Source organism: Panthera onca, chromosome A2, assembly GCF_046562875.1.
Source record: "Panthera onca isolate mPanOnc1 chromosome A2, mPanOnc1 haplotype 2, whole genome shotgun sequence".
NCBI lineage: Eukaryota > Metazoa > Chordata > Mammalia > Carnivora > Felidae > Panthera > Panthera onca.
The window spans coordinates 143,534,724-143,555,666 of record NC_138340.1 but is presented as its reverse complement, the minus strand read 5'-3'; the positions used below and the strand labels follow the sequence as shown (position 1 = coordinate 143,555,666).

The following is a 20,943-nucleotide window of genomic DNA, read 5'->3' as shown; positions in this document are numbered from 1 at the left end:
AAATGCACATGCTCCTGATCTTTGCGAAAGTTTTATTCAGTAAAAGAAAGATCTCACTGAGTCATTCATTGTCTCTTTCCAAGGTTATTTATAAGCAGGCAATAAAAGGTGAAAAGGGCCCAGATTTGGTGTTCAGTTTGAGATTTGAAGGGGTGTCCTTGCTGAGTAGTCATGTACTAGAAAGGCACAAAGTCTAATCAAGGGAACAGTCTGCCAAGATAGGGCCAGTGTATCTAGCAGAGAAAGCAAAGGGGCAGGAGGAAGGCAGGTCAGACTGTTTTTTATGGTCTCACGATGTTAATAAGCAAGTTAACATAATCCCACCAGAACAGGATGGGACAGAATTGGGAGTTAAATAGGCTAAATCATTGTTACAGTCAGTATAGATAAATACAGGTTGCACAGAAGCTGATTGGATCTTGCAGCACCCTGGAGAGCTCCAAGCACATTGTTCTAACTGCTCCCTGGGTAACTGAGGCTTTTATATCTTGGAAAGTTTAGTTTTACTTAACTGGCCATTGGTATGGAGTAGGACTCTCTAGACCTATGAAAGGTTTTTCAAATGTTGAGGGCTTTTCAAGGATGTCAAGAGGAGAGTCAAAACCTCCATGTGGACTGGGAATTATCTGGCCAGGGTGTGGTGGGTGACAGATTCCAGACTATGCAACCCTATGTGGGAAGATGGAACTGCAGCCTTTTTGACATCTTAGCACTCACGTTAATCACGGGATCTGATGGATAGCACAGTTAATTGCTTTATGTACTAGTCAAACCTGAGTCTTTAACCCAACAACCTGAATTGGGCACCTTGGAGTCATTTTGACCTCTGAATTTTCACACTACGGTATGGCAGCAGAGGGGTGGTGAGATGCACTGTTACATAGCTCATGCTCCCAAATAACCCTTCTTTCACCCTTCATACTTTCATTGGGTGATCCCATGCACTGTCATGGCTTTCACTACCTCCTTCACTACGCCCCCACCATTCTTTACCTCCAGTCTTGAAGACTCTTGAACTTCATATCCTCAATATTATTGCCTACTTTTTGGTTGCTTTCATTCATATCATAGGAGGATCCAAAAAAGCAAACACAAAATTAAACTCATCATTTTTGTCTTCCAAATCTCCTCTTCTTCTGTGTAGCTTGGTAAATAGCAAATATCATCTTCCCAGTTACCAAAGCCATGGAACTAAGAGTCATTCCACATTTATCCTCATTACCTACACTTTTACTTGATTTTTAGATACTTACAGGTTCTACACCCTCCCCCTTCCCCACCCCTCTCCATCATTGCCTTAGTTCAGTTTTCATACTTTCTTTCATACTTACATACTTTCTAACTGGTTGTCCTGCATTTAGCATGGCTTTCCTTTAATTTATCTCTAAGCACAGTGTAGGCTCACCTGAATTAGATTGTTCTGGAGAGCATAGTAAAATGCAGATTTCTAAACCTCTAGACATACCAAGTCAGAATTTGCTGGAATGTGACTACCTAGGTGTACGCTGAAGTTTGAGGGCCGCCACTCTCTCCACTGCTGCCAGGTGAACTTTCTAAAACAAAAATCTGATTCCACCACTAGCTTAGTTACAGTCATTCTGTGCTTCCCCATGCCTTTGTGATAAAATCCACACTTTTTGTCATACCTGACTAGCACTTTATCTGTCCAGCTTTGCTGTTTTATTTCCTGGTGTTCCTCCCTTGCTATCCTGCATTCCCACCGTGTGAAACGCTGCAATTCCTGGAATCTACCATGCCCTTTCTTGACTCTATGCCTCTGGACATGTGGTTCCTTGTGGCTAAAATGTCCTTCCCTTCATTGTCTGCCAGATTTCTTGTGTCATCTGTGCCCCATCTAGCCTGAATGTCCTTCCACTGTGCTGCTTTAGCGTCCATGTGCTCTTCTATACTAGCACTTTTCATTGGTAGAGTAGAAGTCCTCACTTGGATATATGAGTAAATGTTATATTTTACAAGTTTTTTGGGGGGGAGATTTGTGGCATGTAGTTAATTTGTTACTCACTTTGAATTTATGTAGGATGAATGACACAGGATTCCTAATTTTGGAAATCTGGCAGTTCACCCTGTGTATGTCAGAAAACATTCTCTTTTCCTAAAGAAATTACAGTATAGATTCCTGTTTTGTGATTTTGTTTGAGTGGGAAACTGGAAAGATCTTTCTATTAGAAAATACACAGTTGGTATTCCCAAATCTTTTTGTGATACTCAATGATTATATCAGTAAATAGTGAATAAACTTGCAAAACTATATATTTAAAATAATTTACCAAAAGCAATAATCTTAAGACTGAAATGGTATCACGTGTAAAAAAAAGTCTATTAAATTCTCTGTTTGTAGTCATGTAACCTTTATGACCTAAAGCCAAAGACAATTTCAGAGGTGACCTTTCAGATATGTGTATGTATTATACCTTCATTTTGGCCGCATTTCTGTACCAGAACTTATCATTTATGATGTAAAAAAGAAAAAACAAAAAGCACACAAACGTTTTGCTTTGGCTTCAGAACCTGAAGCGAAACTAAATTCATTCTTGCTGTTTATAAATGTGTTGTGAAAGAAAGTGATCCTACAGACTTTTGTATAATACTTTCTAATTAAATTGGTGGTCACAAAACCGTATTTTGGCTTCCAGCTGGTATGTTTAGGTTACTGGCTATTTAGTCTGTTGTGTCTTATTTAGTCTCATTGTTTGACAGGGTTCCTCATGGGTTGAAATGATCTGTCATTTGTTTTGCAGATACCTCAAATCAGCTATGCATCCACAGCCCCAGAGCTAAGTGATAACACCAGGTATGACTTCTTCTCTCGGGTAGTCCCGCCTGACTCCTACCAAGCGCAAGCCATGGTGGACATTGTTACAGCACTGGGGTGGAATTATGTGTCAACACTGGCTTCTGAGGGCAACTATGGAGAGAGTGGTGTGGAGGCCTTCACTCAGATCTCAAGGGAGATTGGTAAGCATATATTTATCAGATGATTATATTTGGAGGTGACAGACTGTGGAAGTCTGAGCATCTTTAAGTGCTCTCTGATCTGTATGAAATAATTAGAGCTCCTATAGATGCATGGCCTAGGCTGTCCACTCTCAGGGGAAGTTGGGTTTATTATAAATGATTTTGTTGTTCATGGTCTATCAAGGTGACACTTTGGTGCTAATTTAGGAAGTAGAGCTCCTGACTCAGGCGAACATTTTTAAAAGTTGTCTGTTTTGACGAGGGAGTTTGCTGGCACATTAGAGCCACTGTAAATTTGAATAAATGACATACTATTTGATTGTTCTAGATGGAAGTTTACATTAGCAAGTCATTAAATTAAAAAAAAAAAGGCAGTGGAATTTAACATCCAACACTAGAGGGATTAAGACTGGTAATCATCTTAAAACAATACTGAAGTAGCCCCCAAGGCTATACTTCAGCAATATTCTTATTGTCATATTTGACTTTGTGCATTTTTATTCCTACCTTATACTCTGTAGCTTACATTGGAATGAAGAGCAGTATGTAAAACGTTGGTTAGAACAAGGTGCTGAAGAGCTCTGTCCTGGGCTTTTTTCAAGGTGCTTATCCAAATCTCTATAGGCATTTAACTACGTGTGTGTTTAGCCACGAGGTTGTAAATCCATTCCATTATGTGAAAAAACTGGAACCAAACAAAAAACAACTTAGAGCACAAACCTTATCGCTCACTGGTCAACAATATAACTTTGTGGGTGAAAGGAGACATATTGTTACTTAAAAATACTATCATTCTTAAGAGCCTAAATGTCCATCAACTGATGAATGGATAAAGAAATTGTGGTTTATATACACAATGGAGAACTACATGGCAATGAGAAAGAATGAAATATGGCCCTTTGTAGCAACGTGGATGGAACTGGAGAGTGTGATGCTAAGCGAAATAAGCCATACAGAGAAAGACAGATACCATATGTGTTCACTCTTATGTGGATCCTGAGAAACTTAACAGAAACCCATGGGGGAAGGGAAGGAAAAAAAAAAAAAGAGGTTAGAATGGGAGAGAGCCAAAGCATAAGAGACTGTTAAAAACTGAGAACAAACTGAGGGTTGATGGGGGGTGGGAGGGCGGGGAGGGTGGGTGATGGGTATTGAGGAGGGCACCTTTTGGGATGAGCACTGGGTGTTGTATGGAAACCAATTTGACAATAAATTTCATATATTGAAAAAAATACTATCATTCTTATTGAGAATTACTGAATAAAGTGTAGGTGTTTTTCTATGAGAGTACTAACAAAATTTTGTGGAAAATTAAAGTGCCCCCAGCTGTTTTTGAGTAACTGTTTTTGAGAGTTTGAAGGAAGAAATTATATTGATAATTCGTTGTCTTTCTTGGAGACTTCAGCTCAGGAAAAGACCATGGAAGTGATTTGGGCTTATCTAGAATTAGTAAGGGCAGAGTCTAAAGTTATATTATTGGAATAAGGTTTCTCTGGAAAGACGTGAAGATAGCTGGGATCTGTTCTTCTGCATATAATAAGGCATGAGAGTTTATTATACACAATGGTTAGTGTGTTTAACATTTGTCCCAGAGTTGTGCTATTGCAGAAAATGTAGAAAAGGCCTGGTGCTGTTGGACAGATTGGGTTAATTGATTTAATCAGAGAACTGTCCACACCTGTTGTTAGTGTCCATGATACCATAATCTTTTTCTGTGAAATTTTAAATTATGTCGTTATTGCTATAAAAATGATTCAAGCATTCAGTTGAACTTCAAATGATGACAAATTATATTATCTTCTTGGACTAGAATCCCAAGTTTATCTTTAGAGGAAATGCCCACTCAAATGAAAACAACAGCTTCTGGAAGCAGGGTTAATGCATTATTTAAGCAGCTGATTTCAGTACGACCAGAGTGATAATTCTACAAGAGAAGGAAACTAATAGAGTATGTATTGGAATGATATATTTTTTGCAATGATCCTGTACATTCTTCAACTACAGGTCACATTTTCTGTGCATGAAACAGATTGCTATGAAAAATTCAATACAGGACATAATTTGCCAGTTGTTGCAGAATCTGATAAAATGCATTGTTCTAAAAGTTAAGTGAGATCGCAGTTTTATTCTTTTGACTAAAAAAAGAAATACTTAGTTTTCACTTTTGGGGAGCATTGCTATACTTTGGTAATACTGTCACATAAAAGGATTCAGATGGTACGTTCATTATTCCTGTTTCTATCTTAGTCATTAGTATGGGAGAAAATAATTTTAGTGCCTTGTGTATGCTCCTGATTAGAGCAACACGTTTCTTCTATATCGATCCTTTCAGTATTCTGTGACTTGATTGGTTGTCCATTCTATTTCAACACTCACTTATCTGGGGAATGGAGGAGGGCTGGATTGTCAATTAATATGCAGAATACTGAAAAGGCCAAATTAGTACCACACTAGAGTATGCCATGGAATATATTAAATATCAAAATCATCCCTCATTTTAATGACAAAGATTTTTATCTAGAACAAAAATAGCTGAAAATTAAACCTTTTACATGACAATGATATTAATGGGAATAGCAAATGGTAGCAACTTAACCCATTCTGAAATGATCTGATGACTCTGATGGAAATTCATTAGTTCTGTAACATTCGCTTCTCTTACTACAACATTGGTGACATTTCTGTCACCATGTTAGTAGTGTGTTTTTAAAAATCGTAGTATCTTGACTGAGAAGGAGATGTATAAATTCATTTGGTGGAGTGTCTGCCTATTAATAAAATTATATATTTTCCCAACTCATAAATTTTCCTTTACTCTGCTGTTCAGAATTTCTCTCTTTAGAAACATTGATTGCTAAGAAATTTCAGTGTAAATTGGGGCTTCCAGTGTTTCCTATCTTATTAATTCAGACAGATCATAATGGAATGATAGTGAAATGAAAATCTGTTTAGTGATAAATTACTTGTATGGTTTGATTAGAATATTTTTCATTTTAACAAATCGGAGCCTTGGGGGAGGTATCTGTGAATCTCCAAGAGTGAAGAAAATGAGTGAATGATGGTCATGAACACAGACATCTGTGATGGCTCTTATCTAGCCAAGATCCTTCTAAGGGGAGCGTGACAGGAGTTACTTAATAAAATAAAGACAAGTAGTCCATTGATGTCCTAGCTGTTATAGTCTCAGCCCAAGGCATTCCTGACTGTAGAATTTTTTTGTGTAGAGGGGAAGGCAAAAAACATTTGAGATCAGCAAATAGCACAATTTGGTTGGAGTGTAGTTTTTATCATGAAGTATGGGATACAAAATTGGAAAGCTTGACATGGACACATAATTGAGTATTTCATCTCATAGAGAGGTAATTTTATTCTTTATTTTTTAGACAATGAAGGAAACTGCTAAGGAGAGAGTGATGTATCAGAATGTGTATTTAAGATTGTATTAATGGGAAATGGAAGATGAGGAGACCAGTTGAGAGGACTGTGCAATATCAGTCTTGACTTGATATAGGGCAATGATAATGGAAATGGAAGAGATAACAGACTGGGAGACATTTGTGACATGGGGTCTATGGAACTTAGCCATTGATTGGAAGTAGAGCTTGAGGGTAAGAAAAAAATTAAAGTTGAACTTGAAATTCTGAACCTGGGCAATTGGGAGAATGCAAATACCACAAATAGAAAAGAATCAGTAAAATGGAGAAGTTGATTTGGGATAGGATGGGAATAAATACAATAAATTGTAGGCACAACATGTATCTTTTTGGAGAAAAACAACAAAGAACATTTGTCTAGAGCTTAGGAAGGAACTGAGATGTAGGCCCAGAGCTCATTCTCACAACATTTATTATTAAAAAAATTTTTTTAATCTTTATTTTTGAGAGAGAGAGAAAGAGAAAGGTATGTGATACTAAGAATTGGTAAAGATACAGAGAAAAGGGAACCCTTGTACATTATTGGTAGGAGTGTATATTAGTGCAGTTGTTATGGAAAATAATCCAAAATTAAAAATAGGACTACTATATGATCTAAAACTCCTACTTCTGGATATATATCTGAAAAAAAAAAAAAAGAAATCAGTATGTCAAAGAGGTACCTACTCTCATAGTCATTGTAGCACTAGTCATAATAACCAAGATATGGAGAAACTTGAGTTGTCTATTGATGGAAGAAGGGATAAAGAAAAAAATATAAGGGTAATATTATTGAGCCTTAAAAAAGAAAGAAAGCTTGCCATTTGGCACAACATAGATGAACTTAGAGGACACTATGGTAAGTGAAATAGTCAGATACAGAAAGACAAACAGTGCTTGATCTCACTTATATGTGGAATCAGAAAAAGTCAAATTCATAAAAGCAGAGAGAATAGTGGTTGCTAGGGGTTGGAGAGTAGGAAAAATGGGAAGATGTTGGCCAAAGGGTACAAACTTTCATTTGTGCCAGATGAGTAAGTTCTGGAGATGTAGTGTATAGAATGGTAACTATAGTTAACAATACTGGTTTGTATACTTGCTAAGAGTTGATCTTAAGTGTTTTCACCATACGCACACACACACACACATACACGTGCGCACACACACACACACATAAATAGTAACCATATGAGGTAATGGACATGTTAATTAGCTTGATTGTGGTAATCACTTCACAGCATATACATATTTCAAAATTTTCATTTGTCAATTACATTCAGTAAAGCTAGGGAATTGGTATAAATGGGGGAAAAAAAAGTATGGGAATAATGGCCTAGACTTAGCAAATCTAAGAGTATGACAGAATCTCTTCTCTTGTTAGGTTTGTAGCTATTGGGGGACTCTCAGTCTCCTTTGAAGAAGATTTCCATGATGGGAGATGGTAGGGATTCTTGAGGAAAAATTCAAGGATATTGGGCAGATTTTCATATGAGAATAAGAACTTTTGCCAGTGGGCATAGCTGAACACGTATGGTACAATGACAGAGAATCAAGGAGTGTCCTTGAGAGGGGGGTGCATTAGTTCCCCAGGGCTGCCATAACAAATTACCATGAACTAGATGGCTTAAAACAACAGGAATGTATTGTCTCACAGTTCTGGAGACTAGAAATCTGAAATCAAAATGTTAGCAGGGCCACGCTACTTCTGAAAACTGTAGGGGAGAATCCTGCCTTACCTCTTGTAGCTTCTAGTTTTTGCTAGTAATCCTTGGTGTTCATTGGCTCATAGAGGCATCACTCCAATATCTGCCTCCATCATCATATCACAAGCTTCCCCTTTCTTGTTCCTGTCTCTATGTCTTATCTTCTTATAAGGATGCCCATCATATTGGATTAAAGGTCCACCCTACCCCAGTATGGCTTCATCTTAATTGCATTTGGGATCACTCTATTTCCATTTTGAGCTCACTTTCCATTCCAGTTAACATTCTGAGGTACTGGGTTTAGGATTTCATCATATGTTGTTGGGAGACACAATTTAAAACCCATAACAGGAGGGTAATAGTGTAGATGGGTATACTTAGGGAGATAACTTGCAGTGAAAGGAATGGGAGGTAGACCAAGAGGTCAGTAGGTTAGAAATGAGGATGTGAGGGGTGCTAAGTAGACAGAATTTGGTTAATGGAGTAGCCCATAATAAAACCAGTTCAGAAATTCCTTTTGGAATGTTATATACAATTTTACTTTCCCTATCCCAACTACTTGGATGGATGGAATGATCTAACAGATAATTCAGGGTTCCAGAATGGGGTAGGTGGTAGCATCTAAGAGTGTGGCTTTCCTAGGCTTCTAGGTAGTTAAGAACTTTCTAGTAGGATCACAGGGGGCACTCCCTGTACAGTGGTGTACTGGCTGTTCAACCTCCCTGCTGTGTAATTCCAAGGTACTGTCCTTTTGGTGGCACCTAGAAAATTGTGGACATCTAGAGGGTCCTTTTAGGCCTAATTGATTTTTATTTTCTCCTTTGGGCTCTTGTGACCTGAGGGAAGGGAATAGCTCCACTGCTGCTGGTTGTTAAGACTTATCCATCACCCGTGTTACACACCCTTAGTTGTTAAGACCACAGTTTTCAGCTTTTGTCTTATTTTAATTATTTGATATGATGTTTTCATTGATATTGTAATAAAGGCTTTCAGAATATATTCTTACATTTTTCCATCATAAACTTTGGGAGTTGCAGCTTGTGACTTCATAAATGACTTCCTTGAGTCTTTAGATAGGCTTTCACTTGTCTTATTATATTATTTTAAAAAAGAAGACAGGATAATAAATGTTAATGCTACCACTATCATTATAAGGGGCAAGAAAGCTAAAGCTTTATCTTTGAAGATAAAAGGAATTTGTGAAAGCATTATATCTTTTCACTGTGGATTTTTACAGTATGGCAAAACCCCTCCTTTAATCAGTCATGTTTATGAATGGCTTATTGAAGGTGACAGGCTAGTGAGTCGTCATCACACACATTACAAGGGGCAGAATAGACCTGATTCTGTCAAATCTTTTACCATACGTGACTTTTTTTTTTTTCTAATTTGCAAATGCTGGAAGCTTCTGACTATTGTCTGACATGTGTTTGGAATCTTAAAATCTCAGAATTGGAAGGGGTTGCAGAGGTTGTTGGACTGGCACAATCTGTTTGAAATGTTAATGCAATAAACCAATTTAATTAATTTTTTTTGTATATAAAACGACTGACACTTGCCAATAGTGATTTATTTTTTGGCAGGGGTCAAGCAATAAATTCAGGGAGACTTCGTTCCTAGTATACAATTGAAAAGTGCTGATCATATTTTTAAAGTAACTCAGTAGTGTTTTAAAAGAAAGCATTTTTTTCCTCTTGGATTATAAACAAGAACCAAGTTTCTATTAGCTGAAATGGATTCACTTCAAGATTAAAACAAAGTATTTTCAATGACAGAAAGAAAGGAATACATAAAGAGCAGCTTTTTTCTCTCAGATGTTCATTGCTTTGGAAAAATGACTTCCAGCAGGCAAAAATCAATTTGACAGAAGTATTAATGTTGTAAAATACTATGAATGAAAGGAAACATTTAAATTCAATTGAAAACTTTACTTTATATTCCTACAGCTGAGTTCCATTGATAACACCACATTTCAAGTTGCAAATCATATTTAATTAATATTAACACCAGGTAATTGGCAAGAATAACTTCAAAGGAGGGCTGAGGAAATTGTAAATTGGAACTGCAGGTGCAGTGATCCTGCAGAAGCTTTATAGGGATCCAGAGAAAGTGTATATGATTTTAACAATTCCTGCAAAACCTGATCAAATAGAGCATCATTTCAAAGCTGTTCTTCACCCTGGCCTTTCTTAATATTTAGGGCTTAGGAACTGCTAACTAGCAGCAGCTGCTGTTAATGTGAAATAGCAAATAACATTCAATAAGCGCTTTCAAACCTCTGGTTCTGATGCTGTAGTTGAGTGTTTAGTAAACACTGGCAGTTTTATGTAGTGGAACCCACCTTGGAGTTAAGAACTTGTTTAAATCTGTCTTTTTCAATTATGAGACTTTGTTTGAGGATTAATCTTCTTGTCTGAAAAATGGGTGCCCTCTTCTCAGTGGTCATCAAATGATATAATACTTGTGAATGCTATTCATAAACTCTAACACGCTATTTAATATCAGGTGTTACTGGTGAAAGGAATGGGGATAATATGGATTTTTTTTCCCCAATGTGTGGCAAACCTATATATTATGAGAGTGGTAGATGTATTGCCTGGTATGTAGGGTAAATAGCCAGAGAGGGCTTGGCTTGATTGGTTAATCACCCTCAAGCTTATTCATATGCTTCCTGAGAGACCAGGAAGATCAGAAAGGAGGATTTTGTTGGGGTGCCTGGCTGGCTCAGTCAGTAGAGCATGTTGATTCTTAATCTGAGGGTTGTAAGCTCAAGCCCTGCATAGGTGTGGAGCCTACTTAAAAAAAAAAAAAGAAATATAGGAGGCTTTTGTGTAGCTTTTCCTCTCTGTTCTCTTTATTAGTTCCTCACAGCCACCATGTAAGTCTTCTACCCTGAGTCTTATTCTTGCTACTCCTGTCACAATATTAACTATTGTGTCACCTGGCAGTTGTCTTTGCTTGGGTCTGGTTGTTTAGTTGCCACTTAGAAGGGTTGAGATACCAGGATAAGTTTGGAATATCTTGCCTCGTCCTCAGCAATTTGCTCCTGTGGGTCCCTGTGGCACCACTTGGCACTCTGACCATAATGCCAGTTTCTCTGTTGATTTGCCCCTGTGGGTCCCTATGGCATCACTTGGCGCTCTGACCGTAATGGCAATTTCTCTGTTTGTCTTCTGCTAAATTGTGCTTTTCTCAGGGGAAGGACCACCCTCCCCCACCCCTCCATATCCAGCAGAGGGCCTGGAACATAACTGATGCTTCAGGAATTCCTGTTGAGTGGCCATGTTACCATATTCATTGTCGTGTTGGTTTTGTGAGCCTAGAGGTCAGACTTGCTCAGGCTCTGGGAACTGAAAGGCAGAGATGTTTCCAATAATGGCTTATACATTTTCTTTGCTGATGTGTAACCTATATGGGAAACTTAAGGGGCTTCCATACTGTTAAGCCACTCAGAATTTAATATTTTCTTATTGGCAAATACCAAAGCCTATAATTTGTAGGTACAGACCACACCCAGTCCCTTAGGACAGACAGTGCTAGGGAGTGATTAAATGCTTCTTTCGCTCTTGGTTTGAGTTCCAGATTTTTCACATCCTAGCTGTGAGACCTTGGGTAACTTCATCTTGTTGTGCCCCAATTTTTCATCTGTGGAATGGGTTTAACAACTGTACAAGATGTGAATGAGATCATAACAACGTGTGGCACATGGTAAATGCTCAATAACTGTCAGCTTGTATTGTGTTAGGAACTCATTCTCAGCAGTAGGTGACCTGGGAGTGGTCTTATTGCCCTGAGCCTATGTCCATTTTGCTCAATGAACAAATAAGGCACAGTGAGGTCCAAGTAAGTGTTCAATTAAAGGCAACCAGTACTCCTTATTCTTGAATCTTGCTTTGTACCTCCTGGCAGTGACCAATCTTACTATTATTTTTTTGGCCTAATATGTTACCTACAATAGTGTTGGCACTAGTTGAATGCATGAATTAATTAAATATCAGCATTGGAACACTGCTCATTCCTCTTCCTTTTTCAACCTACACATTAGTCTCTTCAGCCTGCATTTATTGTGCACACACCCTGTGTCAGGTCACACTTGCGCTAAGCTTTCAGGATACAGAGATGAATCATGGCTTCTGCTTCCATGCTGGGCACTGTGTATCAGAGGATTCAGACAAGCAAACAAACAATTACAAATGGATGTGATCATTGCCTTCACAGAGGCATCATTTACAGGCATTGCCCAAGAACACAGGGCCCAAAAGAGGGTGTCCTGCAGTCATGTAACAAAAAGACCTTGTGTAACATAGCAGAGGGTGGCAGTCTGTGGACCCCAAGCTCCAAGAAAGTTAGGACACCATGTGATGTGAAGTGAAATGAAGTTAGATAACTTCAACAGAAGCATAGTTTCCCATGAAAGAGGCAGCACAAAAAATTGAATGTAGACTATGATACCAACTTTGTAATGAATGTTGTGTGTATTTGTGAGATGTTTAATATGTATAAAATGCATATAGTTTTTGACAATTTTTATTTCTTGATCTACTGATGATTACTTAGATGTATCCATTGATGACTTGCCTTCTCCTGTTAGCTCTTCTTCTCCCTGATCTCTCCTACCCAGCATCACCTATGCCTTTGGTAGTGTTTTCATTTTTGTTCAGTTCCTGAGTCCGAACCGAAGGGCCAACAGTTTGTCCTCAGCCTCAGCCCACAAGCATACAGGCTTTATAATGTTTTGGCCATGATGGACCCTGGTGGTGGTCCTGGGGTGAGCCCTGAGCCTGTCTCTAGGTCACTGCAAACTTATAGTGTTGTCCTATCCTTGATTCACACTCTGGATCCTTGGGACTGGGGCTCTGCCCCAGACTCTGGACTCTGAGGTTTGGGTCATGACACACTGCCAACTCCTTGTCAACTCTTTCATCTGACTGGTTGGAGGTGTTCAGTCCTGCCTGTATTCTCGCCCAGCTGCTGAGGTGTGACTCTGCACAAAGCCATTGAGGATAGCCCTGCCTATGGAGTGGGCCCCTGCTATGTGCTGGGGTCCTGACCCTCTCTAGCTTGTTACTTTTACATTTCTCACATCCTTTTAGTGTCACATCACTAGAATAAGGGAACTTAGCCTCAAATGATGGTTTAAGGTTCTTTTTCAGAGATTCCCAGGCAAATGATTGAAAAGGGCCAGAATCTGTCATATCAACAGTGTGGTCCCTCTTTTGAGTTATTTTTTTCCTGCTACCTAACTCTCATCACTGATTATATTAGTTTTCCGGAGCTACTGCAGCAAAGTATAACAGACTGGGTGGCTTAAACAACATCAATCTATTGTCTTCTGGTCTGGAGGCTAGAAGTCCTAGATCAAGGTATCTGCAGGGGTGGTTCCTTTAGAGTATCGGAAGGGAGTATTTGGTCCATCCCTCTCCCCTAGCTTCTGATGGTTTGCTAGCAATCTTTACTGTTCCTTAGCATGTTGGCATATCATTCTGATCTTTGCTTGCATCTTCATATGGCATACACTCTGTGTGTGTGTGTGTGTGTGTGTGTGTGTGTGTGTCCAAATTTCCCCTTTCTATAAGGACACCAGTTGTATAGGATTAGGGGCCCACCCTAATCCAATATGACTTCATATTGGGTGACCTCATATGATTATGATCTCATCTTAATTTTCAATTTCCCTTTTCATTTTTTCAATGAAAATTTTCAATGACCCTTACTTAATTACAACTGCAATGAAAATAAATGAAAATTGGGAGACACAATTCAATTCATAACACCAATGATAGCTGCTGAATTTACGGAGTTCTTTCTGAATTGAGCCCACATTTGACCTGGTCCTTTGGATGGATACTGGGCTTTGGGCTACTCAAGTTTCTCCTGAGGCATCAGCTTCTGTAATCAGGTTAGCTAGCCTTGTTTCCCCTTGTCCTTGCCAGCTGGTCTCTACATGCCTCAAAACTGAATGCCCAAGTCATGGCAAGAGTGTGCTTCTCCTCCTTTGCCTAGCCCTAACAAAATCACATTCTTTTGTTTCCTTTTCCAAAGTCACTTTCTCATTAAAGCAATTCTGCTTGGAAACTCCGGCACTAGATGGGAGCTTTAAGATGCAATTTGCACTTTACTGTGTCGATAGAAGAACATAATATAAAAACACCCTTCTGCAGATATGAAACAACATCAGAATCTATTTATGTCATTTTTGAAGGCCTGAAAGAGTTAGCCTGAGAATTAGGAGTGTGTTTTCCCAGTTTACTTTATAACTTATCAACTAAGCAATGATTATGGTTTCCTTGAAAATAAATGGCTCAAGAATAGTACAATCAGAAGGCTATGAAATGAATAGTTTATTGAAATAGGTGCCAATTATTTCAGGGGTCGTGTCCCTTGGCAAAACTGTGCTGCACAGTCTTCGTTCTCTAACATCTGCATGTTTGACAGATACTGGGCTTCTTTCTTCGCTTCTTTCAATGTTACCTGACCAGAGCCATTTCATGACTCACTGGGGGCCCCACAAGGGGAAGGCAGGGGAAAAGAGAGAAAGTAAAACTCAAGTCAGCACATTTTGTTTCTTGTTAACAGCTCTGGGAAGAGGCTTGGTCGGGAAAGGAATTTTAAGTAATGATTTAAACATATCTTCTGGCATTGTGGCATTGAGAGAGGAAAAAAAAAGCCTCTTGTAGCAGTTCAGATACACTTCCAAGACTGTGGTACTCAGGGCCATGTGACTCTGGGGCCACATTTGCATCATGTATCATGGCTGGCATGAGCATAATGGACTATTAAGGGACAATGGGATGTACAGAGTACATTGCCAGCCTTTTGTGTTTGATATCGTGAAGGGCAACCACTGTGTTCCGTTTCAAAATGATGCGTGATGCTATTGCCAGAAGGAATCCTACGTTAGATGGAACTATTTATGTAAGCTGATATGGCAATTTATTCAATAAATACTTGGGCACCTACTATGTGTGGGCCCTGTTCTAGGAGGTTAGGGATATGGCCCTGGACCAGTCAGACCTGGTTCCTGCCTTTGTAGGATTTCTAGTCAAGATTACTGTCTTTACATTTCTCGTGTCCTTTTAGTCTCCTATCTCTAGGCTCTGGGAACTCAGCCTAAGCCAAAAACAGTGTGAGATGCTTGGGACTGGGGGTCCATGAAAATGATGAGAGCGGGCCTGAGTCTGTTATATCAATAACTAGATCCCTTCAGTGTTCTTCAGGTTTCCATAGCATACTGGGAGGGAAGGGACATGTGTTTGGAGGAAAAAACACACATGTGTATGTTTTGTGTAGGTAGGAAGAGGGATAGACCTGGACAAAGGAAGGAGACAGGCCGTTCACTGGGGACAGATGTTCAGGAGTAACGCCAGATGTGGGTAGGGTGAATGCCATTCAGGCATGCAGAACATGGATCAAGAAATTATGGTTCCAGATGAGTAATGTGAACTTCCTGCTGTGTGGCATGCCTGGGATTCCTGCCTTCCTTACATTGGTCTGGTTAATGTTTCCTTGTTCTGACAATGTTCTCAGGTTCTTTCCTGGAAGTCTTCTCTGATCTCCCTCTCCTCCTCCCAGTGAAGTTTGGGTTCTTTTCTCTGTATTCTGTGGAATAAAAATGAATCCAGACATAGATAAGGAGAGACTTCAGAAGAAAGACTATTGCAATAGAGAATGCCCCTATTTTAAAAGTAGAAAAAGTCTTTGCTTTTACAGGGTAGAGAGGAATAAGCAAAAGCTTAATGGAAAATTTTAAAGGGAAGTTTGGGTAAGCAAAGGAGAAATGACCAGTGAGGGCTGATGGGAAAGGGTCCTGCTGTGGTCAGCTGATTCCCAGGAGAAGCTAATGAGGGGACATGTTCCGTTTTTCAGTGCTTGCTCAGATTTGGGGGCAGATAAAGCTCAGGGGTATGTAGGAAGGAGAGAAGCCTGGCCTATGTTTTGTCAAGACAAAGTATAAGGTGAAAAGTGGGCAACTATGAACACTTGGTCAGTTTCTAGATACCTAACAGATAGATATCATACCACTTTGTATTTTAATTACTTCTTTGCCTTCCTTCAGAGGTAGAGAGTATACCTTATTTATCTTTGTATAGTACTATAGTTGCAGGGTCTAGAAGTTACTCTGAGAATGCTTGTTGAGTGAATAGATAAATGAGCACATGGCAGGTGAGTGTATCCTGGTGATAGGATATCAGGAAGGAGGTAGTTTGGAGGACATAGGTATATGGACAGGCTAGCCGTCCACATGGGAGGGGATGGGCCTTCCCCAAGGTCAGGATTCAGCATCACATCCTATCTGCTGGCACTTGGGAGACTTGGAGTCTGGGGCTCAAGATTAGGTCTACAACAGGAAATTTCATGGGAAGGAAGGAGAACTAGGAAGCCAGAGTTAAAGCCCGTTTTAAGTTGGGAAACAGAAGCAGTAGCTTAGGTAGATGACAGCAGGTCTGATGCCAAGATTGATAAATTTGATTCTGAGAACCAGAACCGGACAGCGGTTCTGGTGGGGCAAAGTTGAGTTAAGGCCCAAAGCTCTGTGAGGTATGACAAATAGGGCAGATGCAACATCAGAATATGTTGAATATATTGCTCGTCTTTCAACTGCCTTTGAGTGTTCTAGGTATGTAAGTGTATGGCATAATTTATGACTGTAAGATGTCCTAAATATGAATTCTAGTATTTAGAGCCATGACTTTGGACCCTGGGGAGCTTGTTTATTCATGATTCATTTTACAAATGGTTGGAGCCAATATGAGGTTTCAAGGACTATGCTAGGTGCTGGGAATTCACATATCTGGTCTCTGGCTTTAAGGGGCTTAGATTCTAGTAAAGAGATTGATCTTAAAAGGAAACCAGTAAACAAGCTAATAATTATAAATTCAAGGTAATAATTATAAATTGTGTCTTATTAAGAAAGAAGCAAATGCACATTTATAGTTTATTTGTGAGATATCTGGGAAGCTGGTGTAGCTAGAACCCAGCAAGGAAACGAGTAGCAGCTCATGAGATAAACATCAGTCAAGGGTGTGGTTGACTGGTTTTGGAGACCATGGCAGGATATGTGGATTTTATTCTCAAGCATTGGAAAACCTTTGAAGGCATGATTTGGAGGATGGCATGGTATAATTGAAATTTTAAGGGGATCATGTGTAGAAACTGGATTACAGGGCAAGACAGAAGCCAAAGATGAATTAGAAATTTATTGCAGGCAAGGCCTGAGGTTGGCTTGGACTAAAGTGGTGGGGGTAAAGGCAGGGATATGTGTGAAATGGCTTAGGTACCAGTAGAGTCGAAGTCCCAGGCCTGGGGGGAATGAGGTAGCTTGCTGCTATAGGGAATTAAGCCATTGAAACAAAAGTCCTTTGAGACATGCTGGCCAGCATCAGGGTGTGTTCTGGAGAGCTGAAATTGGGATGGGTGTCCCAGATGACCTTGTGGCTCCCTTAAAAGGATATTTCTGTGGCGGGAAGTCAAGTGAATTATTTCCTGACAAAATTTCACTTCAACTAATACTTAAGTGAAAAAGAACAAAGAGGTAAGTGTCCCTTAGGTTGCTATTATCTTTAAAAAAACAAAAACAAAATCCATTTAGAGATCTTTATTGCTATTTTTCCTGAGTGCTAGAAGAACCTGAAATTTAGAATGTTCTTGTTAATAGTTTCAAACATTTTCCTCTTAATTCATATTTCTTGTTGCTCTTTTACTCATATTACTGATTCATTTTAAGACTCATTAATCATTATGCAGTTTTCTGAACATTTTTATGCTCTTGTAATACAGTGGTGATTCTGGAAACACTCCTGGGTCCACATAGTCAAGGGTCATAGTAATGGGTGATTTGACAATTTGGTCTCGAAAATTAGGCTTAGTGCATCTTTTATTTAGAGTATACAAAATTATGATTTGACCTAATGACTTTTTATTTGCAAATTCCAACATGCATCATATATATTAAATGTGAATATTTGCGTACCAAAGTCTCAATAAAGCTTCAATGGAAAGTGGAGCCTCTCTTGCACACTGCCTCCACCCCATCTTATTGTCCCCAAATCCAAGACTCTCCTTAGATAATTCACTGAAAGGAGAAGGAACTAATATTTATGAGTGCTTACTTTACATGTCATTTAATTGAATTTTCATTATGCCGCAAAGCGTATATTATACCTATTTCATAGATGGGAAAACCAAGGCTCAGAGAAGTATGTAATAGCCCAAGATAGCCTAGTTAGTAAGTGGTAGCACAGGATATAAACCCAGGGTTCTCTGACTCCAAAGTTCATGTTCTTTTTACTACCACTTGCTATTTCTTTTTTGAGGTTGCAGACTTTGATTTCTGTAGTTGTGTCTCCCATCTTTGCCTTGCCAAGCTGCAGGGAGAACAAAGAGCCAATGATCTTCAAATGGCCTAATTTCTTACCTTTCCTTCTCTCTCCCCTCACTCACTGTGTTTCATGCCACACCTTATGACCTGAACATTTTCTAATGTCCCTGTGTGGATTCTCTTCTATTTTCTGGAAATGCTGCATCCCCAGTGTCTTCCTGCAGCTATTTTCATTCTTTAGGACCCAGCATTAAGATACTTAGGGAAACCTTCCTGGATTCCCTTCAGCAGTGTTAGTTCAGCTCTTTTCTGAAATTGCAACCCTTTGTACACATCTTTAGTGAAGAGAGCATTTATTTCACTGTCTCAGTCTAGACTCAAACTTAAACCAATCGAGGGAATTTGGGGTTCAGAAACTTAAAAAGTCTAGGAGTAAATCTGACTTCAGGTAGGCTTAGCTCCACGTTTTAAAATGAAGTCAACAGGAACGAGTTCCAGCTCTGGGCTCTGCTTTCTTTTGTGTTGGCTTTATCTTCAGGTTTCTTCCACGTGGTGGGAAGATGGCCACCAGCAGCTGTGGGCTTACATACTGCCAGTTTAGCAATTGTATTAGTTTCCTAGAGCTGCCTTAACAAATTACCATACACTATATGGCTTAAAACAACAGAAATTTATTCTCCTACAGTTGTGGATCCAGAAGTTGGAAATCAAGGTGTTGGCAGAGTTGGCTCCTTCTGGAGGCTCTGAGGGATAATCCATTCCATGCTGCTCTCCAAGCTTTTGGTGGCTGCCAGCAATTCTTGGCTTTCCTTGGCTTGCGGCTGCATAACTGTAATCTCTGTCTCCCTTGTTACATTGCCTTTCTATGTGTTTGTGTCTTCTTTTCTATTTCTTATAACAACACTTGTCATTGGATATAGGGCTCACTTTAATCCATAATGATCTCATCTTGAGTTTCCTTTCTTAATTAGATATGCAAGGATACTTAATCCTAATAAGGCCACATCCTAAGTTCCAGATGGACATATCTTCTGGGAGGATACCATTCAACCCATTCTGGCAATGCTAGTGGAAATGGTGTACTTCCCTCCCATTAGTTCCAGCAGAGGTCCAGGCTTGGCCCCACCATGGTGGGTTATAGTACATCACTCTAGCAACCACTGTAGTCTAGGGGAGGCACTATTCACCTTGGCCAGACATAAGTGGCATGCCCATCTGGAGCTGGGGAGAGAAAGGTGGGGTAAGCTCCACTTGAAACATATGGTCAAAGCCAGAGAGAGGGGTCATTCCTCAAAGCTAAATTGAGGTGCTCTCCTAGAACAAGGAGAAAAGGCTGCCAGGCAAGGGAATCACACAGATGTTTGCTGCACACACTGTGTGGTGCCAGTCTGTTGACATCTTTGCCTCCCACCTAGACTGTGACCTTCTCAGGGGAATCAGCAACCTGGTCTGATTCATCAGTGCCTGGGGCATGATAAAACTCTATCAACAAATGTTAAATTAAATTACAGTAGCTAAAATTTCCCTGAAATATAGGACTTAAATGTAACCATGAATCATAATATTTGTCAATAGTAGGTTTGGCCTCCATCTAAATGAAAACAAACAAAACAGCTTCAAGGACAAGAAAAGGCTTCTGTTGAGGTGTTCTCCTCTACTTTGAAAAAATATCTGCATTTTGTCCTGCCTCTCTTGGCTCTAGTATATTGGGAATTAAAGGTTTAACCTGGGGGTGCCATGCTCATTGATGGGAGTCATGTCTACCTACCCAGAAGTTGTCTGTGGCAAGATATAGACTGCCTACCACTGTCACTAATGTATTACAATCTTTGAAAATAGCACAAATCATATAACAGCCAGAGAGCTGCCCTAATAGTGCCTCTTAGCTATGGGCCAGTTGTGAACACCAACTAATTAGACAGAAATCAGAGGAGCTCAGGTCAGAAGGAAAGAACTAGAACATTTTGTCCGGCTATTATAAACATGGCTCAATCCCCTATTTTCAAAGAAGATATTTGAGTTCTTTTTATGGTTTATAAATCAATGACTTTTTAGTTTCTTCCTTAAAAAAATGGAATTTTCTGTGGAACTGTCTAGAAGTATGGAAGCCTTTTGTGTTCTAGAAGTCTTGAGGAGAGAAAGGCACTCTGGGGAAGCCCTATTATTGAGATCTGACTTAAAACATGTAAATATAATTGGCATATTAAATATAATCCATTATGCACTTGTTTGTTTTAAAATCGCAACTTCTTTATTTTTATCAACTCCCTTATTTTTCTTCTTCCTACTAGTTCTTTAGATGTGATGGTCTAGTTCCCCCTGCACTACCCTTTGGAGGGTATCTTGGCCTCATACTCTTAGTTCTCTAGTCACTACTAAATATATGAAAAGTCTCATTTCAGTTATTGAAATGTCCAGTCCAATGGAATAAAACTCTGAAATTCAGCCAAACTGAAAGTTTCTCCCCTCCAAAAGCTTGGAACTGCTTTAGGCTAGACCCCTGCAGTAGAGAAGGTGGTGGGGCTGTGGTTGG

General features: G+C 39.4%; 1 protein-coding gene across 6 annotated transcripts in view; it reads left to right on the top strand.

The window, feature by feature from the left end:
• GRM8 (glutamate metabotropic receptor 8) overlaps window positions 1–20,943 on the top strand; it is a 759,243-nt gene that overhangs the window by 155,396 nt on the left and 582,904 nt on the right. For all 6 annotated transcript variants that reach the window (XM_060633021.3, XM_060633020.3, XM_060633022.3 and 3 more), the window contains exon 3: window positions 2,760–2,976. In XM_060633021.3, the coding sequence (XP_060489004.1) occupies window positions 2,760–2,976 (217 nt within the window). The remainder of the gene's footprint in view (window positions 1–2,759; window positions 2,977–20,943) is intronic.